Consider the following 25,562-nt stretch of genomic DNA (forward strand, 5'->3'; position numbering starts at 1 on the left):
TGGAGCAGGACGACGTACTGACTTAGAGACGCACTTTTCAAATGTTTCAGAATTACAGCACCTGCGTAGTGTCATAGAACTGAGCATGTACTTATTTTAGTTAGTTAGTTAGTTATTGACAAACTTATGCATATAAGGCTTTGCATTATCCGTAAACTACGAATAAATAATTCAGCCCAACTATTACAAGGGAGGTTATTACGAGAACATACTTGGCACAGCAGTGTGAACAAACTTCTACAGTAGCCTATAGATTTATTATTATTATTATTATTATTATTATTATTATTTTATGTACAACCGCTGCTTTCATGTCTAGGTTAAATTTGACTGTGTATTCAGGACAGAATGTTCATTATCAGATAGCGGTTCTGAATTTAAATGGTTTTAAACAGGTTAACGTGTACTCTGACTCGGTTAGATTTGATTGAAGTCATCCAAGTCTTCGGGTTCAGCTTGTCCTGGGATAATCATTTACCGTTAACGAAAGAATAAAAACGTGTAAATGATTTGTTTGTTCGCATATGCAGTCATACTGCTTCCTGGCTGTGACTGTCATTCCTCACTCACTGACTCATTATCTAAGCCGCTTATCCTGATTAGGGTCGCGGGGGGTGCTAGAGCCTGTCCCAGCGCTCATAGAGCGAAAGGCGGGGAAACACCCTAGACAGGTCGCCGGTCCATCGCAGGGCAGACACACAGAGAAACTCACTCACTCACGCACACATTCATACTTAAGGGCAATTTAGTGTCTCAAATTCACCTAACCTGCATGTCCGGAGCTCCCGGACAGATACTCATCACTACGTAAAGACAGACTGCTACAAATGGGCAGAATAAAGCCTCACACTGTGAATAAAAAAAAAATCGGAAAGAACTTTCAAACGACTGGCAGCAATAGGCTGCCAAACAAAACCGTAAAATTAAAGTAAAATATCCTAACTTGAAATAAAGTGAAAAAACAATAAATGTACAGAAAGTTCCTTTAAAGGTTTGCAGAGAAACACTGTTATTTTACAGTTATTTCCTGAATTATTACGATCAAACACCTTCAATACACTGTTAACACATGCTCAAAATTGTAAAACAACAGTTTTATTTTGGAAGACAACACAAAACGTCTCTAAAAATACTGTATAAAAGATTAAAATCATCTCAAAATTGAACTTGTTTGTGTTTAGATTTAATGTGTTTGTGTTTATATTTAATGTTTAAATATGTAACATTAAAAACCTGTAGAAGCACAATCTAAATATTTAATGATTCAGTTTTTGCAGAATTACAGTACAAACCTTAAATGACTACGCCATTGAATAATTAAAATACCAAATAACAGTAGACAAGTTTCCTCAAATTCTCACTAAATAGAAGCTTTAATAGTACTGTGAAATATCTTCAACTGAAAACATACTGAAGAAATAAAAAATAAACTGATATATCTACAAGATTTTCAGTGTTTCAGTTAAAGTGGGGTTGGAAACTTAATTACAAATAATGTATACGCCACTTTTGATTCTAAAACACTTTTATTTACTGCATTCAGATGTAAATTTACAATATCAACCAATTATTCACAAACGGTTCTTCAGAGCTCTCCATGAGGAGTTGAAAAACTAAAAATGGCATTTCTCCAGGTGTCTGTTTTGTCTGTTAGGGTTACTATCATGATAAGGTCATGATTTCACCTTTGACACAGGTGGAGAAATCAACAAATTATGCTCTTGAGCTGAGGGGGCTGTGGTCTGCTGTTATTTAACTTGTATATTCCAATTCAGTTTTATGTTGTTTTTTTATAATATTCTCCTGACCCCTGGAAGGTCCGTATAGTTCTGATAATGTACCATACTTGGACAAACACTCCATCCATCCATCCATCCATCCATCCATTGTCTGCTGCTTATCCGGGACCGGGTCGCGGTGGCAGCAGGCTGAGGAGGGCAGCCCAGGGTCACACTAAGATTCACTGAAACGCCCCTAAACAGGATTTCTGTATTTCATTTTTTACTATTCCTTTAAACAATCTTAAACTAACTTTATTTAAATTGTCTGTACCAACATTTGCCATGATGAGACACTGTCAGCGCTGAAAGTGCTAGTTATTAATGTTTACAGATTAAAACATGCACCTGATGCATGTCTCAGCACTGCCCTCAGAAGAATGTGAATCACCAAAAGAAGGAAGACGAGGATTCACAACAATAGACACTTTTCACAGATGTATCACAGCAATAATAATAATAATAATAATAATAATAATAATTATTATTATAAAAATAATAATAATTATTACTATTCTTGTTGTTATTATTATTATGTATCACAGCAAGGTAAACACAGTTGTAGCTTAAAAACTGTCAGCTGGTACACCAAAATCAAACCAACGATCTTATAACTTTATTAACTGCAGCTGCGTCTACCCTGTTATGACATGTCTGAGGGTCATGAGGGACTTTCCCTCAATGTTCTCCTGAGAATTAAATGAAGGATTGATGATGATGATGATGATGATGATGACATATCTTTGAAAAGAGTCTATTCCCCTTTCAGTGTGCCAACTCAGAAGAAGACAGAGAAAAGTAAAAGATACTCAGTTTTTCTATCACCAGTGTACTTAAGACATGATACTTATGATACTTAAGAAATCATACTTAATACCACATATCTCAATCTCAATGTAAGGTTTAGAAATCATGCTTAAACTGATATCTTGTCTTGTTTTTTTTTTACTGTAGTTGATACTTACTAACGATGGTCTTGTCTCTCTGTTGAGTGTCTTTCACCCCTGTAAACCTTGTTCCAATGCTTGATCTAATGCATCGGATGTATTAAATGTAAACAAGTTTCTTATCATTAGCAGTTATCCGTGTTGGAAAAGGTAATAGAAAAATTACTCAGAAAGAAACACATACATAAAAGGATAGTGTAGCACCTGACCCATGTGCAGTAGCTATGTAATTATTAAGTGTCTAAAGGGTGTTGTAGTACTATGGGCGGGGCCCTGGGTACTTTTACCTGTGGCTGGCCGTGCTAACCTGTGTAAAAGACATGAAATTACTAGCTTTGAAGTTTTTTAAATCCCACTAAGAATTATGTTTTTAATTATTTTTCCCTTTTTAAACTAAAATTACACCTTAAGGAAATGTAAATATGACAAACACACACACAGTACTTTAAATGCAAATAATGAATTTTGTTAAATGAAAAACAAATATTTAAACCACCTATATGAAAAAAACAAGTATAAAAATAGTGTACCAAAACAGTTAAATACGTTTCCGTCACAAATCCCTGAGCTGTCATGTGAAACATGGGCGAAGACTGAGGAACTGGACGATGCATGACGAGGGAAATGGTGAGAGGAATTACACAGACTGGCTGGCGGCAACAGTCCACACGACACGACACCTGAACGGGAGACTTCTACTCCCATATGGTCTAGCGGTTAGGATTCCTGGTTTTCACCCAGGCGGCCCGGGTTCGACTCCCGGTATGGGAAACAATGTTTTAGGGCAGATCTAATGGTTAGAGAACGGGGCTTGTGACTGGAGGGTTGCCGGTTCGATTCCCAGGCCCAACATCCACGGCTGTGTGCCCTTGAGCAAGGCACTTAACCCCTTAACCCGCTCCCCAAGGAATGGGGAGTGTGTGTGTTCACTACTGGTGTGTTGGATGGGTTAAATGCAGAGGACAAATTCACTGTGGTAACACACAGTAACATTAGCTGCTACTACACTGAAATATGTGCTAATGTCGCTAGCGCGCTAATCGCGATCAGCATCTCACTTTAACATACTGCATCTTGATTAATCAGTACAAAAATACACACACATAGGTGTTTACCTTCTGTAGGTTGCAATATGTCCGTTACCCGTTGATAAAACTCTTAATGGGCATAATTACTCTTCGATAGCTTTTACACTTTTCACACGGCTCGTCTGTTTTCTCGTGTCACTAGCCCATGGCTTCCAGTTTTTTATTCTCCGTTGACAACCCACAACTAAAATTCGCTCAAAATAGTACTTTGGCAGGCAGGTGTAAAATAATCCAGATAACAGCCATTACTAGCAGACCGACCGAGTCGCAGTGCGGATGCCCAGCAGCAGCACACCCACTCAAACACTTTCAAATTTGACAGGCGAGAGGAGTGCACAGTTGTCATTGGCCAGTTTCCTGGATGACAGTTAGATTAACCAATCATGCTCAAAGCTACACGGTGAGACAGCCAATAGCAATTGTCTCAGTGTGGTAACATAGCACTATGGGAAAAGATGATTTAAAAGAAAGAAAAGAAATGTGTGTATTTCGTTTTATTTGTAGGCTGTAATATTTCATAAATTGGTCAAATGGTGTTTTCATTGCAGTGCATGAGTAAAAATTTAGTAATGTATGGTCAAGTTTTATCGCTACCTACAGGCTTACGCACGCAAACACACACACAGTATATACCATATACATATTTCCACACTTGGTAGTCTTGAGGCAGTTTTTAACTACCAAGCTCACGTGACTGCCTCAGCTGTTACCATGGCGTATGATGATAATGATGATGAAGATGGTCAGTAGACATACAACAAATGTATGGTCCATGCTGAGTAAAGTCTAGCAGAGGTTGAGAAGAGACTCTCGCACTGCAGGTGTCTATATTTAATTGTAGCATGTGGCTATATTTATATTTAATTATAGACATCTTCATCTTCCCCTTTCTACATTTTAAACTCTTTCGTCACAATAGGTTCCATTGAGATTACAGTTTGGTACCAGGTCTGTGTTTTTCCAATGTTACAGAAGACTTCACTTGTATAATCTTCAGAGGAAAGACCTTACAGAAGTTGCTGAAGAAAGGAAAGACATTCTCAGTAAAAGCAACCATGAAAGTGTGGAGGTGTGTGTCACTGATTGGGTCAAAAAATGACAACTTTCCTTCATCCAGGTCCAGCAGCACTCTGATCCTCTCCAGCTTGCCACTGACCATGGAAGTTTTCAGCTCCTGTTCTGGGGAGTGTGATTTATAAGTACCATTACAGTTCCATAGACACCACAGTCCACTAAACAAAGCCGGTTCCTGCCTCTTCACAGACTCTGTTACCACACCCAGCCTCCAGTATTTATTGTCCCCAACCTCAACATCCCAGCAGTGAGTCCCTGAGCGGAGGCTCTCTGGGCCCAGTCATCAAATCTCTCTGGGTTATCAGGGAGCTGCTGTCTCTCCTCACAGAGCGTCACACTCGTCAGGTCCTCAGACAGCAGCAGCCCTGCGTTCGCAGTGTTGGGATCCAGAATCACAGGAGCTGACGAGAGAGAGAGAGAGAGAGAGAGAGTGGCTGAACCTGTAAGAGCATTGAATTTGTAAAGTTTTCAACTTTTGTCTTACTTTGATATCTATGCACAGATACATAACTAAAAATTCATTTGCATAAAGTTTGGCCTCTCACCTCAAGCTGTTACACCAGGTCCCTGGTTCAAAAGTGCAGCGTGTATTGCACATATTGTCATGTTATTTTAAGTTAATTAATTTGTTTGATTAGAAATGTACAAGGTGTTATGGGAAGGGAAAAAAACGAAGTTACAATTGTACATACACCAAGCACATATCCATTATCCAGCACCTTTTTCTTTTTTCCTTTGGGGGGGGGGGTTAGGTATTTACTGATGGTGCTACCATTGTGAACACCTTTTAAAGGAGCCAATGAAAGTAACGGTAGTGGCATAGCAGTAGTGTGGAGTGGATTCTTGATAGACGTTGCAGCTGAACATGTTATGTAAAAAAATAAAGATTCTGTTAGTGGCCTTCAGGAAGGAGGATGACCAACCGTAAGGGGACAGAAGTCAGGGAGAATGAAAACTGTCGTTATTAACAAAGGAGTGGGGTTGTGTTTATACAGATATACAGAACTAAACAGGGCAAACAGGATTGATTGAAATTAACAAGGGGAAAACGAGGTTAATAAATGGGACAAAGAGGATCAGGTGAGGGGCGGAGACAGACACAGAACAGGAGCACAAGACATATCAAAACAAAAGTCCAAAATGAGGTGCAGGCTGTGACACTGTGAAGTTTCTCTGTGTGGGACTGAAGAATCAGCACTGTAAACTGGAGATACTCAGGTCAGAATTAATCAGGGCCTGAAATACAGTACGTCGAATGACTCATGAGACCAGGCTGATATAACGTATAGTTATTTAAGTATTATTTTGTACGAGGCACACTGATCATAAAAGCAGATCAATTTCCCCCAATATTATTACAGCTAATGTTACAATTGCTGTTCTTATACCTTCACCATCTAGATGAGCTGATGCTCAATCTTTCACTCACTCAATCTCTCTCTCTCTCTCTCGGTTTACTCATGGACAAGACATCCATTTGACTAAGGTTCTTCCAAAAATGTGACTTATTTATTCATTCTATTTAACATCGAAAGAGAGAGACTCAGACTCCCTCTAACAATACACACACACACACACACACACAAACAGCTGTTGAAAAATACCCCGTATTTGCAGCCTGTAACACACACTGGAACCAGGATGAGATACGGCAAGACAGACAACATGGTGCATTCATTCACACCACAGCAATCACACAAGGACAAACAGAACATCAGAACCCCATTTACACACATCACACACAGCACCAACTGTCACCCCAGGGTGTTGTATGAAATATTGCATGTGTAGAGTATTCTGACTGACACAGTATTTCAATCTCATTCCCTTTTCATTGTCCTGTTTTCCTACCCCTCCACACAACCCACTAACACTCCACACAACCCACTAACGCTCCACACAACCCACTAACGCTCCACACAACCCACTAACACTCCACACAACCCACTAATGCTCCACACAACCCACTAACACTCCACATGGGATTCCATCACCTCAGGTAAGGACCTGTCTTCATTCATTTTTATACATTTTTCTAGTCATCAGTTTGTTCTCTCATCATTTCCATGAACCATCTATATCCTTAGTGTAGCATTTAGCATAAAACCCACATAAACACACAAACAGAGAGAGAGAGAGAGAGGGTTGAGAGTGTGTGATATGTTGTCTCCTCTAATTTCTCTTCTTCTCCGTAGATGCCTGTGATCTCACACTGGATCTAAACACAGTAAACACACTCCTCTCTCTGTCTAAGGGGAACAGAAAGGCAACACATATGAGAGAGAATCAGTCGTATCCTGATCATCCAGAGAGATTTGATCATTGGTCTCAGGTCATGTGTAGAGAGAGTCTGACTGGACGCTGTTACTGGGAGACTGAGTGGAGTGGATGTGCTGAGATATCAGTGACATATAAAGAGATCAAGAGGAAAGGAGAAGGTGAGGGCTGTAGGTTTCGAGCCAATGAAAAGTCCTGGAGTCTTTTGTGCTTTGGTAACAAATATTCTGCCCGTCACAATGAACAGAGCACTGTCATACCCGCTCCCCCTCACACACACACAGAGTAGGAGTGTATCTGGACTGCTCATCTGGAACTGTGTCCTTCCACAGCATGTCCTCTGACACACACACACTCGCACACGTGCACACATTCCACTGCACATTCACTGAGCCCCTCTATGCAGGGTTTTATGTTTATGGCTCAGTGTCTCTGTGTCACATATAATACACATACACACACACACACACACACACAGACACACACAAATGAACGTGCATAAGGTGCAATGTTTTCTTGATCAGAAATAAAAAGTTCATTAACAAAGTTTTGTATTTCATTTCAGTGAAAATTGTTGTTTGTTTTTTGTTATTATTTTGTTGTTATTATGCAGTTCTGTAATCAAAAATTTAAATATAAACATTAGAGAGAAAAACACAAATAAAACCTAAATACAAAAGGATTAAAGTCGACGATGATCCCTGAACACACACACACACACGCACACACACTTTCTCTGTCTTATCTTGTACACACACGCACACTTTCTCTCTGTCTTGATGACCAGGAACTGTAGCATCCCTGGCTGATTTAAGGTCCTGGTCTTCAACGGGTGGTTTATGAAAATTGTTTTATTGGCCATATGTTCCTTACAAACACACCGTAAGAGCTGACGGAAGAAACAAACGAAAATACAATTCAACATTTACATTAATACATCATGAAATACAACAGAAAGCTGTCTATACTACTATTTCTCATCATACACAAAGAATGTAATCTACAGAGAAAATTTTAAACTGTAAAAATCATAAACAATGTACGCTAAATTGCGTAAATTAAACTACATCGCATTTGTTTTAACGGGACCAAAGAGGGGAGGACAAAAACGATATATCTGCATTGTTTTCAAACATAAAACACACTCTTACACAAAACAACCAAACAAACACAGACTCACTAACCTTGTGCCCCTCAGCCGGGTGCTACACATTAGAAAGCAAAAAACAATCCAACACCTTATCCGTAATAACTCTCCCCTTTTACCGCCGCTACTATTAACGACTGCGCATGGACACTAGATAGGGCAACTGAATTTCAAAATAAAAGCGCGTTTTCCATTTTTCCAGAAATCGTAAATCAATAGATACAAACATAAAAAAAGGAGATACAAAAATAACATTAAAACTCAATGAAAGGTTATTTACAGGGACTGACTGACATTAGATACAGCATGATCGGGGAGTGACTGACATTAGATACAGGATGACCAGGAACTGAATGACATTAGATACAGGATGACCAGGAACTGACTGACATTAGATACAGGGTGACCAGGGACTGACTGACATTACATACAGGATGACCAGGGACTGACTGACATTACATACAGGATGACCAGGGACTGACTGGCATTAGATACAGGGTGACCAGGGACTGACTGACATTAGATACAGGGTGACCAGGGACTGACTGACATTACATACAGGGTGACCAGGGACTGACTGACATTAGATACAGGATGACCAGGGACTGACTGACATTACATACAGGATGACCAGGGACTGACTGACATTACATACAGGGTGACCAGGGACTGACTGACATTAGATACAGGGTGACCAGGGACTGACTGACATTAGATACAGGATGACCAGGGACTGACTGACATTACATACAGGGTGACCAGGGACTGACTGACATTAGATACAGGATGACCAGGGACTGACTGACATTAGATACAGGGTGACCAGGAACTGACTGACATTAGATACAGGATGACCAGGGACTGACTGACATTAGATACAGGGTGAAATGTTGTCAGGTGAGCTCATTTGGATCAGGATTTTTAACATGGGGTGATGGACATGTCTGTCTTTACCTGGATCGTCCACAGGTGCTGTGGTGCAAACAGCTCCTCCCTCCATAGGAGCCTTGTGTGTCTCTAATGAAGATCAACTAACTGATCCTCTGTCAGTGGTGTGTCTCCAATGAAGATCAACTAACTGATCCTCTGTCAGTGGTGTGTTTCTAATGAAGTGAACTAACTGATCCTCTGTCAGTGATAACTCTAATGAACTGAACTAACTGATCCTCTGTCAGTGGTGTGTCTCTAATGAAGATCAACTAACTGATCCTCTGTCAGTGGTGTGTCTCTAATGAAGTGAACTAACTGATCCTCTGTCAGTGATAACTCTAATGAAGTGAACTAACTGATGCTTTGTCAGTGGTGTGTCTCTAATGAAGATAAACTAACTGATCCTCTGTCAGTGGTCAGTTAGTTCACTTCATTAGAGACACACCACTGACAGAGGATCAGTTAGTTTATCTTCATTAGAGACACACGACTGACAGAGGATCAGTTAGTTCACTTCATTAGTCATCACTGACAGAGGATCAGATAGTTCATTTCGTTAGAGACACACCACTGACAGAGGATCAGTTAGTTCACTTCATTAGAGACACACCATTGACAGAGGATCAGTTAGTTTATCTTCATTAGAGACACACCACTGACAGAGGATCAGTTAGTTTATCTTCATTAGAGACACACCACTGACAGAGGATCAGTTAGTTTATCTTCATTAGAGACACACCACTGACAGAGGATCAGTTAGCTCATATTAACAATAATAATATTAATCTCAAACTCAGATTAGGATTAAGTTTACAAGAACAGACTGCAACATTATTTCCCTCACTTCTCTTAAAATGAATGGCTTATCTGTTGGTTTGTCTTTTAAAATGAATGACTGGTCTGTTGGTTTGTCTTTTAAAATGAATGACTGGTCTGTTAGTCTGTGTCTTAAAATGAATGACTGGTCTGTTGGTTTGTGTCTCTTTCTGTCATGTGCCCACAAGCAGAAATGTCCTCATCGAGAAAAAGTCAGACAATAAACTGCTCTGAAGGTGCCTGGCATGAGACAGTCTTCTTACCCCCCCCCCTCGTTTTTGGCTCCAGTGCAAAATTAATCGATTGGTTCAAATTTTTTAAAGAAAAAATACGATGAAACAGCGTCACCTTACGTTCGAGGCTGTGTAGCCTACATCCTGTTTAGTTCAAATAAAAAAACCCAAATCATTCTAAGCAGGTTTGTTTCTGCATTTGTGTCGGAGTTGTTCCCGTCAGTCTGCGGTTTTATGACCTCAGCTGTTTAGAACCTCATCTGGTCTAGCTGTATGGCTGATTCTCCTCCATGCTTATAAACACAGTAGCAACTTTAGTAACGTTAAGAGCTGGGAGCTGTCCAGGGTCCCACCTCCTGACAGTTAGCCACTGTCCATGGTGCTAACACTCCTCCTCAACAGGCCTCTGTTGGAATTTTGGAATGTTGATACATTCCGCAAAGTCTGTGGTTCCACCAAGACTGTTACAAGTCACAAATCAAAGTTATAAATCCTCAAAAAGAGATGAAAAACAGGGCAAATGAATAGATTGGTTCTCCTGACATCTGGACCAATCTAACCAAAGTTACATTATTCAGAATCCTGCCATTCAACCACCTCACACTGTAAGTCCTCCCAAACCTGCCATTCAACCACATCACACTGTAAGTCCTCACAAACCTGCCATTCAACCACATCACACTGTTGGTCTCCAGAGCTTGGTACAGACTCTAGAAGGCTGGAAATGGCTCTGTGGATGACAACTGAACCGTTCATGTTTTAATTTTGTGTGAAAAAGGAAAAAAAATTAACACGTGCGATACTGGCTTTTCCTGGGCTGATTCTCTATTAAACCCTGTTAGTTTTTGAAACACAGTAGCCGTCCTGTTCTCCTTTCAGCTTTGCATTTCTGTTGAGGCTGTTCTGAGCTGGATCATTAGTTCAGGCACTGAGACAGTTTATGACAGATACTTTTGTGTCATAGACTTTTTTTTTGCTCATTAGTTCATATATGTGTGTTCGCATGCCTATGTATATGCATGTGTGTGTATGTACATACATATATGATGCAGAGTCACTGCAGAGTCTGTGTGGGTTAGCGATTACACAAAGTGAGGACGCAGACAAACCTAGAAGAAATGTAAATGAAGTCTGTGAAGAATGAGAGAAATCTTCACCCTCTGTGGAGTTGGTAGAGGTTTGTGTTTATTAGGTGGATATCCACAGGGGTCCTGTTAAGTTATAGTTGGAAGAGGAGGGACAAAGAGGGGACTGGGCTGGTAAACGGACAGGCACACAGGGCCAGAGAGCTTAGTCCACGGCCAAAGCCAAAGATCCTATTGGTAGACGGCTCATCCTGGGAGCGTGAGCCTTCAGTGCTGAACGCGTGAACAGAAGAGGGCCGTGATCTGTTCACTCAAACGGTACAAGAGGAAGCACTTAACGAAGCCCAAATCAAAACCCCAAAACACACCCCAGCTTAAAACAACACAAATCCAGGGGATGTAGCCAGGCGAGATTAAAAACACTCGGCTGGTTCAAAGGTTTACGGATACATCAACCTGAGCAAATGCTACACAGAGAGAGGGGGAGAGAAAGAGTGAGAGGTGAGAGAGAGAGAGAGAAAGAAAGAATGGAATCTCAATCCCAGATGAGCAGAATGAACAGTGGTCAGAACCTAAGATTTAATATTGAAGTTTGGTCATAAAAACAAGAGCTGACAGTTATTCACATTCGCTCACTTGCTTCAAATCTACATTTATTATCAGCAGACATAAATGCATCGTGTAAAATAGTTCTACTTTTTGCTTTTGTGCTCAACTGATTTCTAGGTACTATTTTTTTTAACTGACCTAAGTCTATCACTAACAGTTTAATCAAAGCACAATTATTAACTCATGAACAATAAACTTGGTATTTAGTAGTAACAGTGACAAAATGAATCCTCTTTCATTCTAATGTAACCTGAGGAACAATGACATGACATGTGGACGGGTCTATTTACACTGAACAGGTAACACACTGGTCCAAAATGCCACTGAACAGGTAACACACTGGTCCAAAATGCCACTGAACAGGTAACACACTGGTCCAAAATCCCACTGAACAGGTAACACACTGGTCCAAAATCACAACACCTCAAACGGTCCTCAGTGTACACCTGTGCCTGTTCAGGTCAGCTGATTTGCTGAAGCTCTTCCCACACTGGGAGCACTAGTATGGCTTCTCCCCTGTGTGAATGCGCTGGTGTCTTTTCAGATTCCATGAATTCCTGAAGCTCTTCCCACACTGGGAGCACTGGTATAGTTTTTCCCCTGTGTGAATGCGCTGGTGATATCTAAGGCCTGATGAATTCCTGAAGCTCTTCCCACACTGGGAGCAGTGGTACGGCCTCTCCCCCGTGTGAATGCGCTCGTGTGATTGAAGAACTGATAACTGTTTGAAGCTCTGCCCACACTGGGAGCAGTGGTATGGCTTCTCCCCTGTGTGAATGCGCTGGTGTTTTCTAAGACCTGATGAATTACTGAAGCTCTTCCCACACTGGGAGCAGTGGTATGGCCTCTCCCCTGTGTGAATGCGCTGGTGTGCTTGAAGAACTGACAACTGTTTGAAGCTCTTCCCACACTGGGAGCAATGGTATGGCCTATCCAATGTATGAATGTGCTGGTGTGCTCTAAGACCTGATGAATTACTGAAGCTCTTCCCACACTGGGAGCAGTGGTATGGCCTCTCCCCTGTGTGAATGCGCTGGTGTACAAAAAGACCTGATGCATCACTGAAGCTCTTTCCACACTGGGAGCAGTGGTATGGCCTCTCCCCTGTGTGAATGCGCTGGTGTCCTCTAAAACTTGATAAATTACTGAAGCTCTTCCCACACTGGGAGCAGTGGTATGGCCTCTCCCCTGTGTGAATGCGCTGGTGTGTTCCAAGATCTGATGACCGACTGAAACTCTTCCCGCACTGGGAGCAGTGGTATGGCTTTTCCCCTGTGTGAATGCGCTGGTGTGTTCTAAGACCTGATGAATTACTGAAGCTCTTCCCACACTGGGAGCAGTGGTATGGCCTCTCCCCTGTGTGAATGCGCTGGTGTGTTCTGATACACAGCTGGCTTCTGAGGCTCTTCCTGCGTGAAGAGTGTGTTGTGTTCTTCCCTGTCACTCTCTGTTTAGGTGTTAGGGCTCTTCTGACAGGGGAGCTCTTCCCAAACGAAGAGCGCCTTCTTTTCGTGTTGACAGCGGATTGTGCTGAAATGAATGTAATATCAGAGGATAACTGTTCTGGGCTCAGTGGCACGTCTTCTGATTTAATCTCTCTGGTCTTTAGTAAACTCAGGGACTCTTCAGGATGCCATGTCTTAATGAGGTTTTGCGAGGAAATGTGGCCTAAACAAAGAGAGGGACATGTCCACAACAGGACCAGAAAGTCACATCACAGCCTGGACAAAAATCTATAAACAACATTAAAAGACCAAACTGACATTAACCTCAGCATCAATTTAAAGTACAACTAAACCATTCTCTTAAAAAAAAAAAAAAAAAAAAAAATGCAGGGAATTGAATGGGAAAACCAGTGGGGGGGGGGGGGGGGGGGGGGTCATCTGTTACCTTTCTCAGGGGAAAATGGCTTGTCCCAGTGGCAGTCTGCTGGGTCGTCCTGGTCCTTGGTATATTCTTCACACCAGACCAGCAGCTCCTCTCCAGCAGCGATGGGTCTACAGCTGCGGAACAGAACCCCCCCTTTGTACTGAAGAGCCACCAGATTCTGCTCTTCATCATTATGGGCACAGTTCACATACCTTAGAGAGAGAGAGAGAGAGAGTGATGAGGGAAAAGGTCAAGAGTGAGACATGAGGCAGATAAAGAGGTTTACATTGCACAAGAGAAAACCAAGTTAAGGCAGAAAATGAGAAGAAGAATGTATGGATACGTGAAGTCATGGATAAGTTAAGGATCAATTTAAAGTCACTTCTCTAAATGGAGTTTTCATGTTTTTGTGACTCTGATGTAAGGGGACGCTCACTGCCTCTTATTAAACAAAACTCTTTTAACACTCATTAGACACATATGTAAATACCACATGACTGAACCAAATTTTACAATGAACAAGTGCCAGGAAAGATGAACAGAGTTGGAACAGACTAACACAATTGGAATGTTCTAATAGAGTAGGAATCCCAGCAGTAACACTAGCTGGTTGGGGTGTTGTCACAAGATCGGGTGAGTTTGTGTCCTGTGAGGGTCAAACAGACAAGTGTACACTCCCCACCATCTCACTCAGCGCTCTGTTCAGCATTGATGAGGCACCTACGCAGTGATGAGTGAATCCAGGAAACAGCACAGGTCTCCACCCCTGTTACGTTCCCATGGAGACGCCTGGGAGCTGGCAGGTGCCATAAAGTGGTAGTAGATGTGACATGTTTCTGAGGATACAGGCAGTATTCCTCACCCTACAAAGCATTGTGTGAGTGTGTGTGTTTGTATATGCGTGTGTTTTGTTATATAAAATCTCATTGAAAAGAAAATAATTAGAGATTCATGTATGGGTGCACAGCTTGCTCTTAAAATACATGCATCAAATATGAAAACCCATGTGATCAGAGGATCTCCATGCTGATTGGTGTTTGTATAAATTCTGGTCTCATCTGGTCTGTGAGAACAGTGAATGTGAGGGGGTGTCATTCAGTCAGCGGTAAAGAGAAAACAGACCAATATCTGGAAGGTTGTAAGTTTGATTCCTGAGAATGTCTGAACACCAAAATACTGGACAGCAAGGTTTCCTCAGAGATATAGTTACCTCTGATACAAAACACAGTTAAGTTTTACCACTGAACGTATGAATGTACACCGCCTGTACATTTAACATAAATATGTGAAAAATAAGGAACAGGAGTGATCTCTGTGCTCAGTATCTCACCTCATCCAGTTGGAAAAATTCTCTCTCTTCACATCAACACGATCTTCACACTGCTGACGTTTGAAGAGCTAAGGAAAAGAGGTTTTTCCTTTATAAATGTTGATTTGTTATGTATACAGTCTTTCACTGCACATTTTATGACCAATTCCAGGTTTATGTCAGAGGTCTGATAGAGCGTGAAGTTCTCTGAATTGAGATGAGTGTAAAATAATTTGTTGAAGCTCCTACCAGCGGCTGATGACACAGAACATCGGTAAATGCAATGAAATAGGAATTTGGCTTCACTGCACAGAGCCCCAGTAAATGGCAACTGAAAACCTTCTTATATCATTAATTAATAGGTTCACTCACCACCCAGGAGTATCCACCGTCCTTGGTGTCTTCTCCGTCAGACATCTGGTCTTCATAGGGGCCAAAGTGTGTCCCTCTGGGTATAGTGTCACCCTGGTTAAACACGCCCAGCTCTGCGTTTGGGATGCTTGACCTCCTGACCTCTAGTCCTGAGGGAAGGGTGCGTCTGGCTCTTTCCGTGACCCCTATGGGCACGGGGGTGTCGGGGATGAACGTGGGGGGGCCATGCACCTCACATTTACCAATGAAGAAAGACCGGCAATCCTCACAGTCTGGGGAAATAAGAAGAAAAATATAAATAACAACAATAGACTTCAGTCAGACTAAAAAACACCCTAAATAACTACATTAGATTTCAGTCAGACTAAAATACACTCTAAATAACTACATTAGATTTCAGTCTTCCTAAAAGAAACTCTAAATAACAACACCAGACTTTACTCGTCCTAAAAGGGCAGTCCTCACAGTCTGATAAGACCCAATACTATCTGGGTATGGGACCATCAGTATAGAGACACAGTTCAGCATTCACACTGACATTTAACTCTATCGTGCCCGTTTTTACTTTTCATTTTCAGCAGCTGATGATGAAAAACATTTTGAATTTTCCTGAGAGTGCTTAAAAACCAAATATCTACCAAACATGCATCAGTCAAAAACATTATGATGTTGTAGAAACTGGGGAGTGTTTGACTTCTGCCTTTAACCACTGCACCCTTTACATGCAGAAAGAGAAAGAGAGAGAGAGAAAGAAAGAAAGAGAGAGAGAGAGAGAGACTACAGGATCAGTCTCAGAGATCTTGACCTACACAGACAGTCTTTGTGTATGGGTTTCTCCTCCTCAGTGTATTTGATGCTAGGTCTGTTGGACGAGTCTCTTCCTCGGGTGTAACCGTTTGACTGTGAGATCTCCTCTTTCATCACGCCTGTCTTCAGCAGCTCTACAACACAAACACACAAACTGTACACACACACGCCAACCTACCAACCTACACAAGCACTGAGAGGACCAGAATACAGAAGGAGGACACTCAGTGAAACAGGTGAGTGTTTCCTACCTGTGTCATGTGATTCAGGAAGAACTCCACACGACTGCCCCACAGATGTGGATGACATCTCCGTTTCATCAGTGGCCATCTTGTCACTTGTCTCCTGACTAATTACACGCATCCTGATTATTATAATTATTGGAATTGCAAAGAACCATGTGAGTAAATGCATACACCCTAATTAAGATAATCATCAAATTAATCAAGAGTATACACACTCTCATTTACACGCTCACTGCTCTTTATTTACACACATTTCCTATCAGAATAAGACAGATACATGATACAACAGAACAGAGGTAGAGGAAAATGAGGTTAAGACAATGTACTCCTCTAAGATAAGATTAGTTTGAACCAAGACATTAAATGCCAGGCTAAATGTTACGTCATGTATAAATTAATTTATCAGCACACTTGCTAACTTATGGGAGGTCATCCATGCCAAAATGAAAATGAAAACCGTAAAATGAAAGTTCAAACCCCCGGTTTGACATTTCTTTTTCAATACCTGTGCGCACATATCCTGCCAAAATGAAAAATGAAATTAGATAACTCGATTTTTATTTTCATTTTCAAGACAAACACGAGTCTTTTCTGACAAAAATAAAAATAAAATTAAAATATATTTTTGTCATTTCATTTTATTTGTTAGTCTTTTCCTTTGAACAGATTTTGCGGTACAAATCGGACAAAATGGAAACGAAAAGACAAAGTTGATAATCCTGTGGCAAAATCCCAGTTTGCGATTTAATTTTCGACATGAACGCGCTGTATCTGCCAAAAAGAAAATGCAAAGGCAAAGCAGCATTGCGTTTTCGTTTCCCACTTTGCCTTTTCATTTTCGAGTTCGCCTATATGCAAATATATGTTAAGGAGAAATGGGCGTTACCGAAGACACGTGGCCGCGAAAATGCGCGAAAGCCTAATAGAGGTAACAATGGCGCATGCATTCTCAGAGACGGCGAGTGAGCTAAGTTAGCGAATTGTCAGGATGAAGACTTCGTTTTACTCAGAGTCGAAGTCATTTTAGACAGGCTTAGGGATATTGTCCGTGTCTTCGGTAACGCCCATTTCTCCTTAACGTATATTTGCATATAGGCGAACTCGAAAATGAAAAGGCAAAGTGGGAAACGAAAACGCAATGCTGCTTTGCCTTTGCATTTTCATTTTGGCAGATACAGCGCGTTCATGTCAAAAATTAAATGGCAGGATATGTGCGCACAGGTTTTGAAAAAGAAATGTCAAACCGGGGTTTGAACTTTCATTTTACCGTCTCCATTTTGGCATGGATTACCTCCCATACTAACTATTTACTGGCTGATCAATGAGAGAACTTTTCGTGAGCAGCTTTTCTAAAAGAATTACTTTAAAGGATCTGGATTTCAAACGTCTTCACTTAGAAGAACTAACGTAGAAAATTTAGCTTTTTACCTGAAGTTAACAATTGTCATCGGACTCGTCGCCTGATCTTAGTTTAACAAACAGACGCAAAGTCTCAACCGTTGAACTACGGAAGCCCGTTCTCCCCACATTACAATTTTTGTTTTGCTTTATTGCGACCCTATTTTTCGCAATTCCGACATTATTTCTCAGAATCCCGACCTTATTTTTGAGAATTCCGACTATATTTCTTGCAATTCCGAATTTTCCCTCGTCTGACTTTTTTACACAATCAGGCAGCGTCGAGGAAGCTAAAGTAAGATATGTTATACACTTAATGCAATGAGCAGCTTACCAGTAGCAACATCTGGCGTCGGTAATAGGCTCCGTCGTCCAAACCCCCAGTACTTGGTAGTTTTGTCGAAATCGAAATTTTTTATACGAGAAATGGGAACAACAGCCCGATAATTATCTTCCAAGTACCTTACCAGAGCAAACTTTTTTTTCCTGTGAACTAAGGCTAACTGTAGGCTGCAACTGTAATTCTGCGTTTTAACTGTGGAACGAAATTAGTGGGTTTTGGTTGCTTGCCTTCGTGGGACATTACAGCAAGGATTTTTGAATACACCAATCAGATTACTCAAGAGGGGCTGAAGCCACGCCCCGTTCCCAGGTCTCTCTTCAGTCAAGACGGAGAACAAACTGATCGTGTAATCAAAATGCTTACTCTGATGTAATATAATTGTTTCAGTAAGTAGTGATCATGTCCAAATAAACAGTGAGTGCACTTCCACTGCGTGAAAAGAGGTGTATCCGCACTGGAATACTAATGTATATTCCCGGATACTCGGCAGCATAGAATACTCCTGAACAGGGACGGCTGGTATAAATGGGCTAGCAGGGCTAAGCCCTCCCTATCTTTTACAATAAAGATGAGAAAATTATTGTTAAAAAACCTTATAACTGACTGTTTTACATTTTGGTGGAACCTAGAGCGGCAACAGCACCAAACAGTCGCAAGAAAAACGCAGGATATACCCAAATGGGCTTATTTTTTACAGCCCAAACAGAGTAGAATCAGCTACCATTCATCTTCGTAGGGTCAAGTGAGTGACAGGTGTCATGCCACGCCCCCTTAATTTGCTGATCATTTGGGCTAAATTAATTCAGCCCACAGCCCATTTACTTTTGACCAATGACAGCGAATGTACAGGCGGTACATACAGTGAGGTGCTACTGTAGCACCTACATGTATGAGAGTGGGGAGAAAGAAGTGAGCGACTGTGGCAATGGTGGGCGTTAGCATGAACGAGGCGGATTATTTACTTTCACATCCCTTTTCTTCGATGTCGTTGGTGGAAAAATTGGAAGTGAAGAGACTGGGGACACTTCGTCTAAACGACGTTCAAATAACACAAAAGGACAAACGACAAAATCGTAAGTTTTGAAACTTGGTTTTAACGAAAGGACTGGCTAGCGTAGCTAAGAATTCGCTTTTCTGTTTCCCATGCTTGCTTTTTGGAGGAGACACGGCTTGGACCGTGAATTCCTGTAAGTTTCAGCTTTGCAACCGCACTCCCTGCCAGAACCCAAAGACTCATTGGTTTCCTTCACACTGCCCGGCGGGTTGTAGGGGACACCGCGGGATCGCGGGTTGGCATTGTTTACGGTCGAGACTAGGATAGTTTCTGATCGTCTTCGATCCTCCAACTTTCGTTCTTGATTTACGAAAACATTCTTGGCAAATGCTTTCACCTATGTGCAGTACGGATGGCCCTGGCTGTCCCTCTAAATCATGGCCCTGTGTTGCAAAACGGTTGCGATAAAAAAAAAAAAAACGACAACAGTTGCAGTATCTATGGGCAGTCATTACAGTTGGAACACGTTTTGTACTGCATCCCTAGGTAGACCCTTTTCTGACATTGTAGGCTGACATTGTGGAGCATTCTGTTCTATCATGCAGCCTATCATTCCATCATTCTTGCATATTTTGTTTTTGTTAAAATGGCATGTGTTAATGTGTACAGAGGAAAATAGTTAAATGGTATGTAGCCTGAGTGTGTGTGTGAGAGGAGGGGGGGAGACAGATACAGAGTTTGTTGGCCTCTCTATGGTGTTGTTGTAGAGCACTTGCTATAACAAGGTATATATTGGCCTTGCTGTGACTTGGTATCTCGGATGTGATGCTGCTGTTGCTGCAGTGTAAATTACTGATGGGTATAATCCACTTGTTAGCCCACCCACCCAATATCACCACCAGCCGTCACTGCTCCTGAATATGTGCCAGGTTTGGGGGTCTGCCTAGAGCCCATAGTTGCCATGGTGAATAATCCCTTGGGGGTGCTTGCAAGGGAACATTTGCACTTCACACCTTGGGCCACCGGGTATCCTGCAATTGGTCAGAAGTCTTACTTTGGATTGGTGGAGCAATGTCTTGCTTCTCCTCTTAAACCCTTCCCCATTGGTCCATTGTGTCCCCAGACATGATTTCATATGGATTATATTACTAATATATATGTTGTTGTTATTATTATTATTAATGGTGGTGTTGTTTTATGTTCTTAGGTAGATTGTATAGATAGCGCATTATTCTTCTGTGTTTACTCTATCACGAGAAAACAAAGTCAAAATTTGAATGTGAAGTGATGGCATCTTAGGGCTTCCAGAATAAAGGCTTAGCTGCTTGTCAGATTAAATGCTGTTTATCGTCAACCCCAGCTGAGCCCCCTGCTGTTTTGCCATTCTTTATATTGTCTACTTGTTGTGTCTCATTTTCATTATTGCTGTATTGTTTGTAATTTGCCCACTGGGTTGGCACCTATTGCACACCTAGCTGGCCTAGAAGGGGTCTAGCCTATTGTTCCATTTCTTACGGAACCAACAATTTACTAATCTGACCTCATGCTGACAACTTTAGGCCATCAGAGTATGTGCCCCCACTGTAACTTGGGAGAAAATGTCTGACGCACCACCCAAACCATTTCAGGTGACTTCTTTTACCTCCCCAGGACTGACTAAAAACCTCTCATCACTCTGGTCAACAGCCTGACCTTGGCATGAGGGGTCACATATTCTGATGGCTGTTGTCAGAATATGTGACCCAACTGTAACTTAGGAGAAAATGCCTGACACACCACCCAAACCATTTCAGGTGACTCTGCCCTTCTCATGTATAACTAAAACAATTTTTCCACAAATATAAGATGATCACATCAGATGATTTCCACAAATAATATAAATGCACCATTTAGTACCACTGCATAGTGCAACAGACATGTTATGATATTAGTAAAAACAATGCATTAATTTACAATGAGGTGTTTTAATGTTTTGTTACAAAAGCTTTGTGATACAAATTATATAGTGACATAAAAAATGATAATGCAAAAAATCTGAACAACTTTAACATTTTCATTTAACTTTAACTTAACTTCACACTTTAACTTAACAATTTAACAATAACTTAATATTACTATAACTTAACCAATAACTCTAATATTAAACATCAGAAAGGGAGGGGAGGGGGAGATCAGGATCGGCACACCGCACAGCTGTACGACTTCATGGGGTCAGGCCTTCCAACACACTGCATGTGGAACCACCGGTCACACATGTCACACTGGATCTGTAACAACAAATGTCATAGCAAAAAAGCAACATTTTCAGGGTGAATATCTGAGATACAGCACAACATATAGCTATGATATATAAATATATACATATACGTGTGTGTGAGTGTGTATATATGTATGTATGTATATGTACATACATACAGCGATGGAATGCCTTATTTTAAAAAGAGATTGACTTATCAATAAATTGTATCAATGTATTAACTGTTGTGTTTTCACACATACACAACTTTAACGCAGGACACAGAAATAAAGTTGACCTTGACTTGACTGTATCTGTCTCCTTCAATCAGTCATTAACAAGGACTACTTTCTATATGTCAGTTAACATATCAATGTGCAGCCTCAACACTACATATTAATAGCATCACAGAACACAAAATAGTACCTTCAGTATCAGTGTCTAAGAGTAGTTCTTACATGAACATAACATTAATCATTTAAGAAATGTATTATATGATTATTATATGATTTCATTTGAGAAGGTCAGAGGTTGCTCTGCCAGTATTTTCTCTGCATACTAATATGACATAAGTTTAAAAAACTCATTGGTCAGTGCATAGTGCAGCTGTAACATATAAACCACCAAACTGTTGATGTAAGAGTAACAAAAAAATGTAACATTTTTTAAAAATACTTTACAGGTATGGTAAAAGTAGACATAGTATGACAGACAAAAACATAAACTTACTTTCAGGACAAACACTCCACATGAGGTGGCATCCCTTTGCAGACTGTGTGGGTCTGTGCTGGCTGTCCACCTGGATACCTGGCAGCCTCGTTTTCTGATGAAGGCCCTGACAGGTATACAAAAAGTAAAATAGGACAATGACGTATTTTCAAATATTTGGTTTGGTTTTAAAAAAGGGGCACTTTTTGTGTCAGGGTTTCAACAGTTACCTTGTGGACTCCAAACACTGTTTGACTTTGAGGGAATCATTTCCCATGGGATCCACCACAAGGCTCCTTCTCTCAGAGGGAAAGATTGCCTGTAGAATTGGGTATAAGTCACACATGCTTACACTGCTACTGGAAATATTGTAGCTCTCAACAAAGGTCAGGAATCCACAGGACAAGGTGCTTGCTCTTACTGCCAATATCCAGTGGTTAGGCTCATGGAGAGCACCCAAAATGACGCTGAACTTTGTTGGATCACACTAAAAAAAGATCATGAGCATTTACAAAATCACTTAAATAGAATCATGAAAGTATAATCCACTTAAAAAACATTACAATAAAATAAACGCCTCTCCTATGTCTACCTTCAATCTTGAGCCCCTTCCCTCCCACATACGCGTCATTTCAAATGAGTCGATGTGAAGTGCCACCCAATAACCACGTATCTGGTTATTTGTTCTGACTGTGTGGGCCATGTATGCATTGATCACCTGAGGGACAGGTAAATATTGAGTATACAAATGTAATTTACTTAAGCATATCTAGCATTTCGCTGGAGAAAATTTAGATACAACTCAAGTAGACAAATGTTCCACTCCATTCAGTAATACAGCTCGCCTCACTCTCGAGCTCTTGATTTGGAGCTGTCCTGGCAATGTCCCAATAAAACAGTTTATAGGGACCCATTTTTGATAGGAGGACATGTGAATTTTTGCCTCCCCAGACGTCTTTCATGCCTTTGTGTGACATAAAACAAGAATTAAAACAAATTTAATGAGGTCTATCACAATGTCAGTTACTATTTAAGCATATGAAATCTAATGTGAAATGTGAATGTGTATGTGAATGTGAAAAAATGTTGAAATCTTACACTTAAGTGAAGTACAAGAACTTCACATGGAAATGGTTACCTTTATTTAAACAGAAATGCATTTGAGAGATAGGTCATCCAAGTTACATACACTTTTCATGAAAGGAGGTCACATCAGATGATTCTCTAGCTGAAGGTGGAGAGGGTTCCGCAGCTGGAGGGCGAGAGGAGGTGACATCAGGTGTCTGAGAGGGGGGGGAAGTGATGATGCCCCCTCAATTTGTGAGGTATCCTTGGGGTCTCCTCATGGTGGTGTTTGAGGTGGTCAATGTTGACCTTGCATATGGACCGACCGTCTTTATCCACAAGATCAACACTTTTCCCCTCTATTTTTGCTACCACAAAGGGACCAAAATAATCTGGGTCCAGTTTTTCCCCTTTGCGCTGTTCGGTGCGGACGTTCCTTCTCCACACCATGTCCCCCACCTGTAGGCTTTGCTGTCCCTTTTTAGAGAGCCTTCTCCTGGTTCTGCCATGCACTTTTTCGACATTGCTCTCAACAATGTTCATAATTTTTTCATGCCGTTCAATGTCAATGGCCACCTTTACTTTGGCATAGTCATCCTCAAAGGAACCATCAACCTACGGAAACATGTTAGTAATGATTTTATGTACATAGCATAACTATGTGATATCATTTTTTAATCATTTTTAACGATGTACCATATGATTTACACAAAATTAGGAGACATAAAATATGTAATTTTTCAATTTCACCTGATAATTTTCTGGGACTTCAGATGGGTACCGTGCTTCTCTCCCAAACGTCAGATAATATGGTGAGAACTGTGTTGTGAGCTGTTTCTTTGTGCGCAGCCCAAACATGACGGCCTCCACCAGCTTTGCAAGAGTTCTAAAAAATTAAGTGGTCAAAATATTGAAATATGATGGGAAGGCTTACACAAATATATATATATATATATTCTCCCAAGTTACAGTGGGGTCACATATTCTGACAACAGCTGTCAGAATATGTGACCCCTCATGCCAAGGTCAGGCTGTTGACCAGAGTGATGACAGGTTTTTGGTCATACATGGGGAGGTAAAAGAAGTCACCTGAAATGGTTTGGGTGGTGCGTCAGGCATTTTCTCTCAAGTTACAGTGGGGTCACATATTCTGACGACAGCTGTCAGAATATGTGACCCCTGGTGCCAAGGTCAGGCTGTTGACCAGAGTGATGACAGTATTTTTTTTAAGGTAATTTAAATAGTGAGTTATGTGACTGCACTTATTGTATCTTCCCAATAGTTAAATAATTTTATTCATTGCACATTATCAGCCCAAGTGCCATTGCTCTTAATTCTGGATTTGCTGTATCTAAAATAAAATGTATGTGATAACTGAATCTGATGATTGTGAGAGTCAATTTATGTTTCATTAATACTAAAATATTTGCCTTTACTAATTTGCACAATGCAATGTGACAATGTCTAGTTAGCTAAATGTTAATTTACCCGTTGAACGGGTCACCTTAGCCATCATCGCAACCATTGCCCCCCCTGAGAGATTTGGCAGGAGTCGCCACTGCAATAGGTGCCAACCCAGTGGGCAAATTACAAACAACACAGCGATAATGAAAATGAGAACACAACAAGCAGACAATATAAAGAATGACAAAACAGCAGGGGGCTCAGCTGGGTTTCACGATCAACAGCATGAAATCAACAGCATTTAATCTAACAAGCAGCTAAGCCTTTATTATGGAAGCCCTAAGATGCCATCAGTTCACATTTAAATTTTGACTCCGTTTTCTCGTGATAACGCGTTATTCTTCTGTGTTTACTCGAGATCTCGAGTTATTTAAGTCATTGTCTCGAAATAACGAAATTTGTTTTCCCGTGATAATGACATAATTTACTCGATTTCTCGGGAAAACGGTGAATTGTTTATAGTTTCGTCATTTCGTGATAATGACATCCAGTCGAGGAAACAAAGAAAAATAACACGTTATCACGAGAAATCAAATATAAATCCACAGCATCTCATGGCTTCCGTACTTCATGATGTGATAAACCAGCATTTGTAAACAAATAACTCCGCACTGCATTCACTTTTGTTTGTCTACAGTCTATGAGCTTACGCTGTTTGCGTAACGAACTTGTCTGTGCGAGCGATTTGAAGCTGCCCAGTAGCAACAGCGCTCACTAGGGTAACAGAATTCGATGGTCACAGACTTGGGTGTAACACCGGTCTACTAA

General features: G+C 40.9%; 1 protein-coding gene and 1 non-coding gene across 2 annotated transcripts in view; one reads left to right on the top strand and one right to left on the bottom strand.

The window, feature by feature from the left end:
* The window catches only part of LOC115823852 (zinc finger protein 208-like), a 111,710-nt gene that overhangs the window by 68,906 nt on the left and 17,242 nt on the right, over positions 1-25,562 (bottom strand). Inside the window, 1 exon segment of the mRNA XM_030787875.1 lies at positions 12,415-13,374. Coding sequence (XP_030643735.1) covers positions 12,415-13,374 — 960 coding nt within the window.
* trnae-uuc (transfer RNA glutamic acid (anticodon UUC)) lies at positions 3,425-3,496 on the top strand. Its single transcript has one exon. It is a non-coding gene; the product is annotated as a tRNA-Glu (tRNA).

This window comes from Chanos chanos, chromosome 11 (genome assembly GCF_902362185.1).
Source record: "Chanos chanos chromosome 11, fChaCha1.1, whole genome shotgun sequence".
Classification (NCBI taxonomy): Eukaryota; Metazoa; Chordata; class Actinopteri; order Gonorynchiformes; family Chanidae; genus Chanos; species Chanos chanos.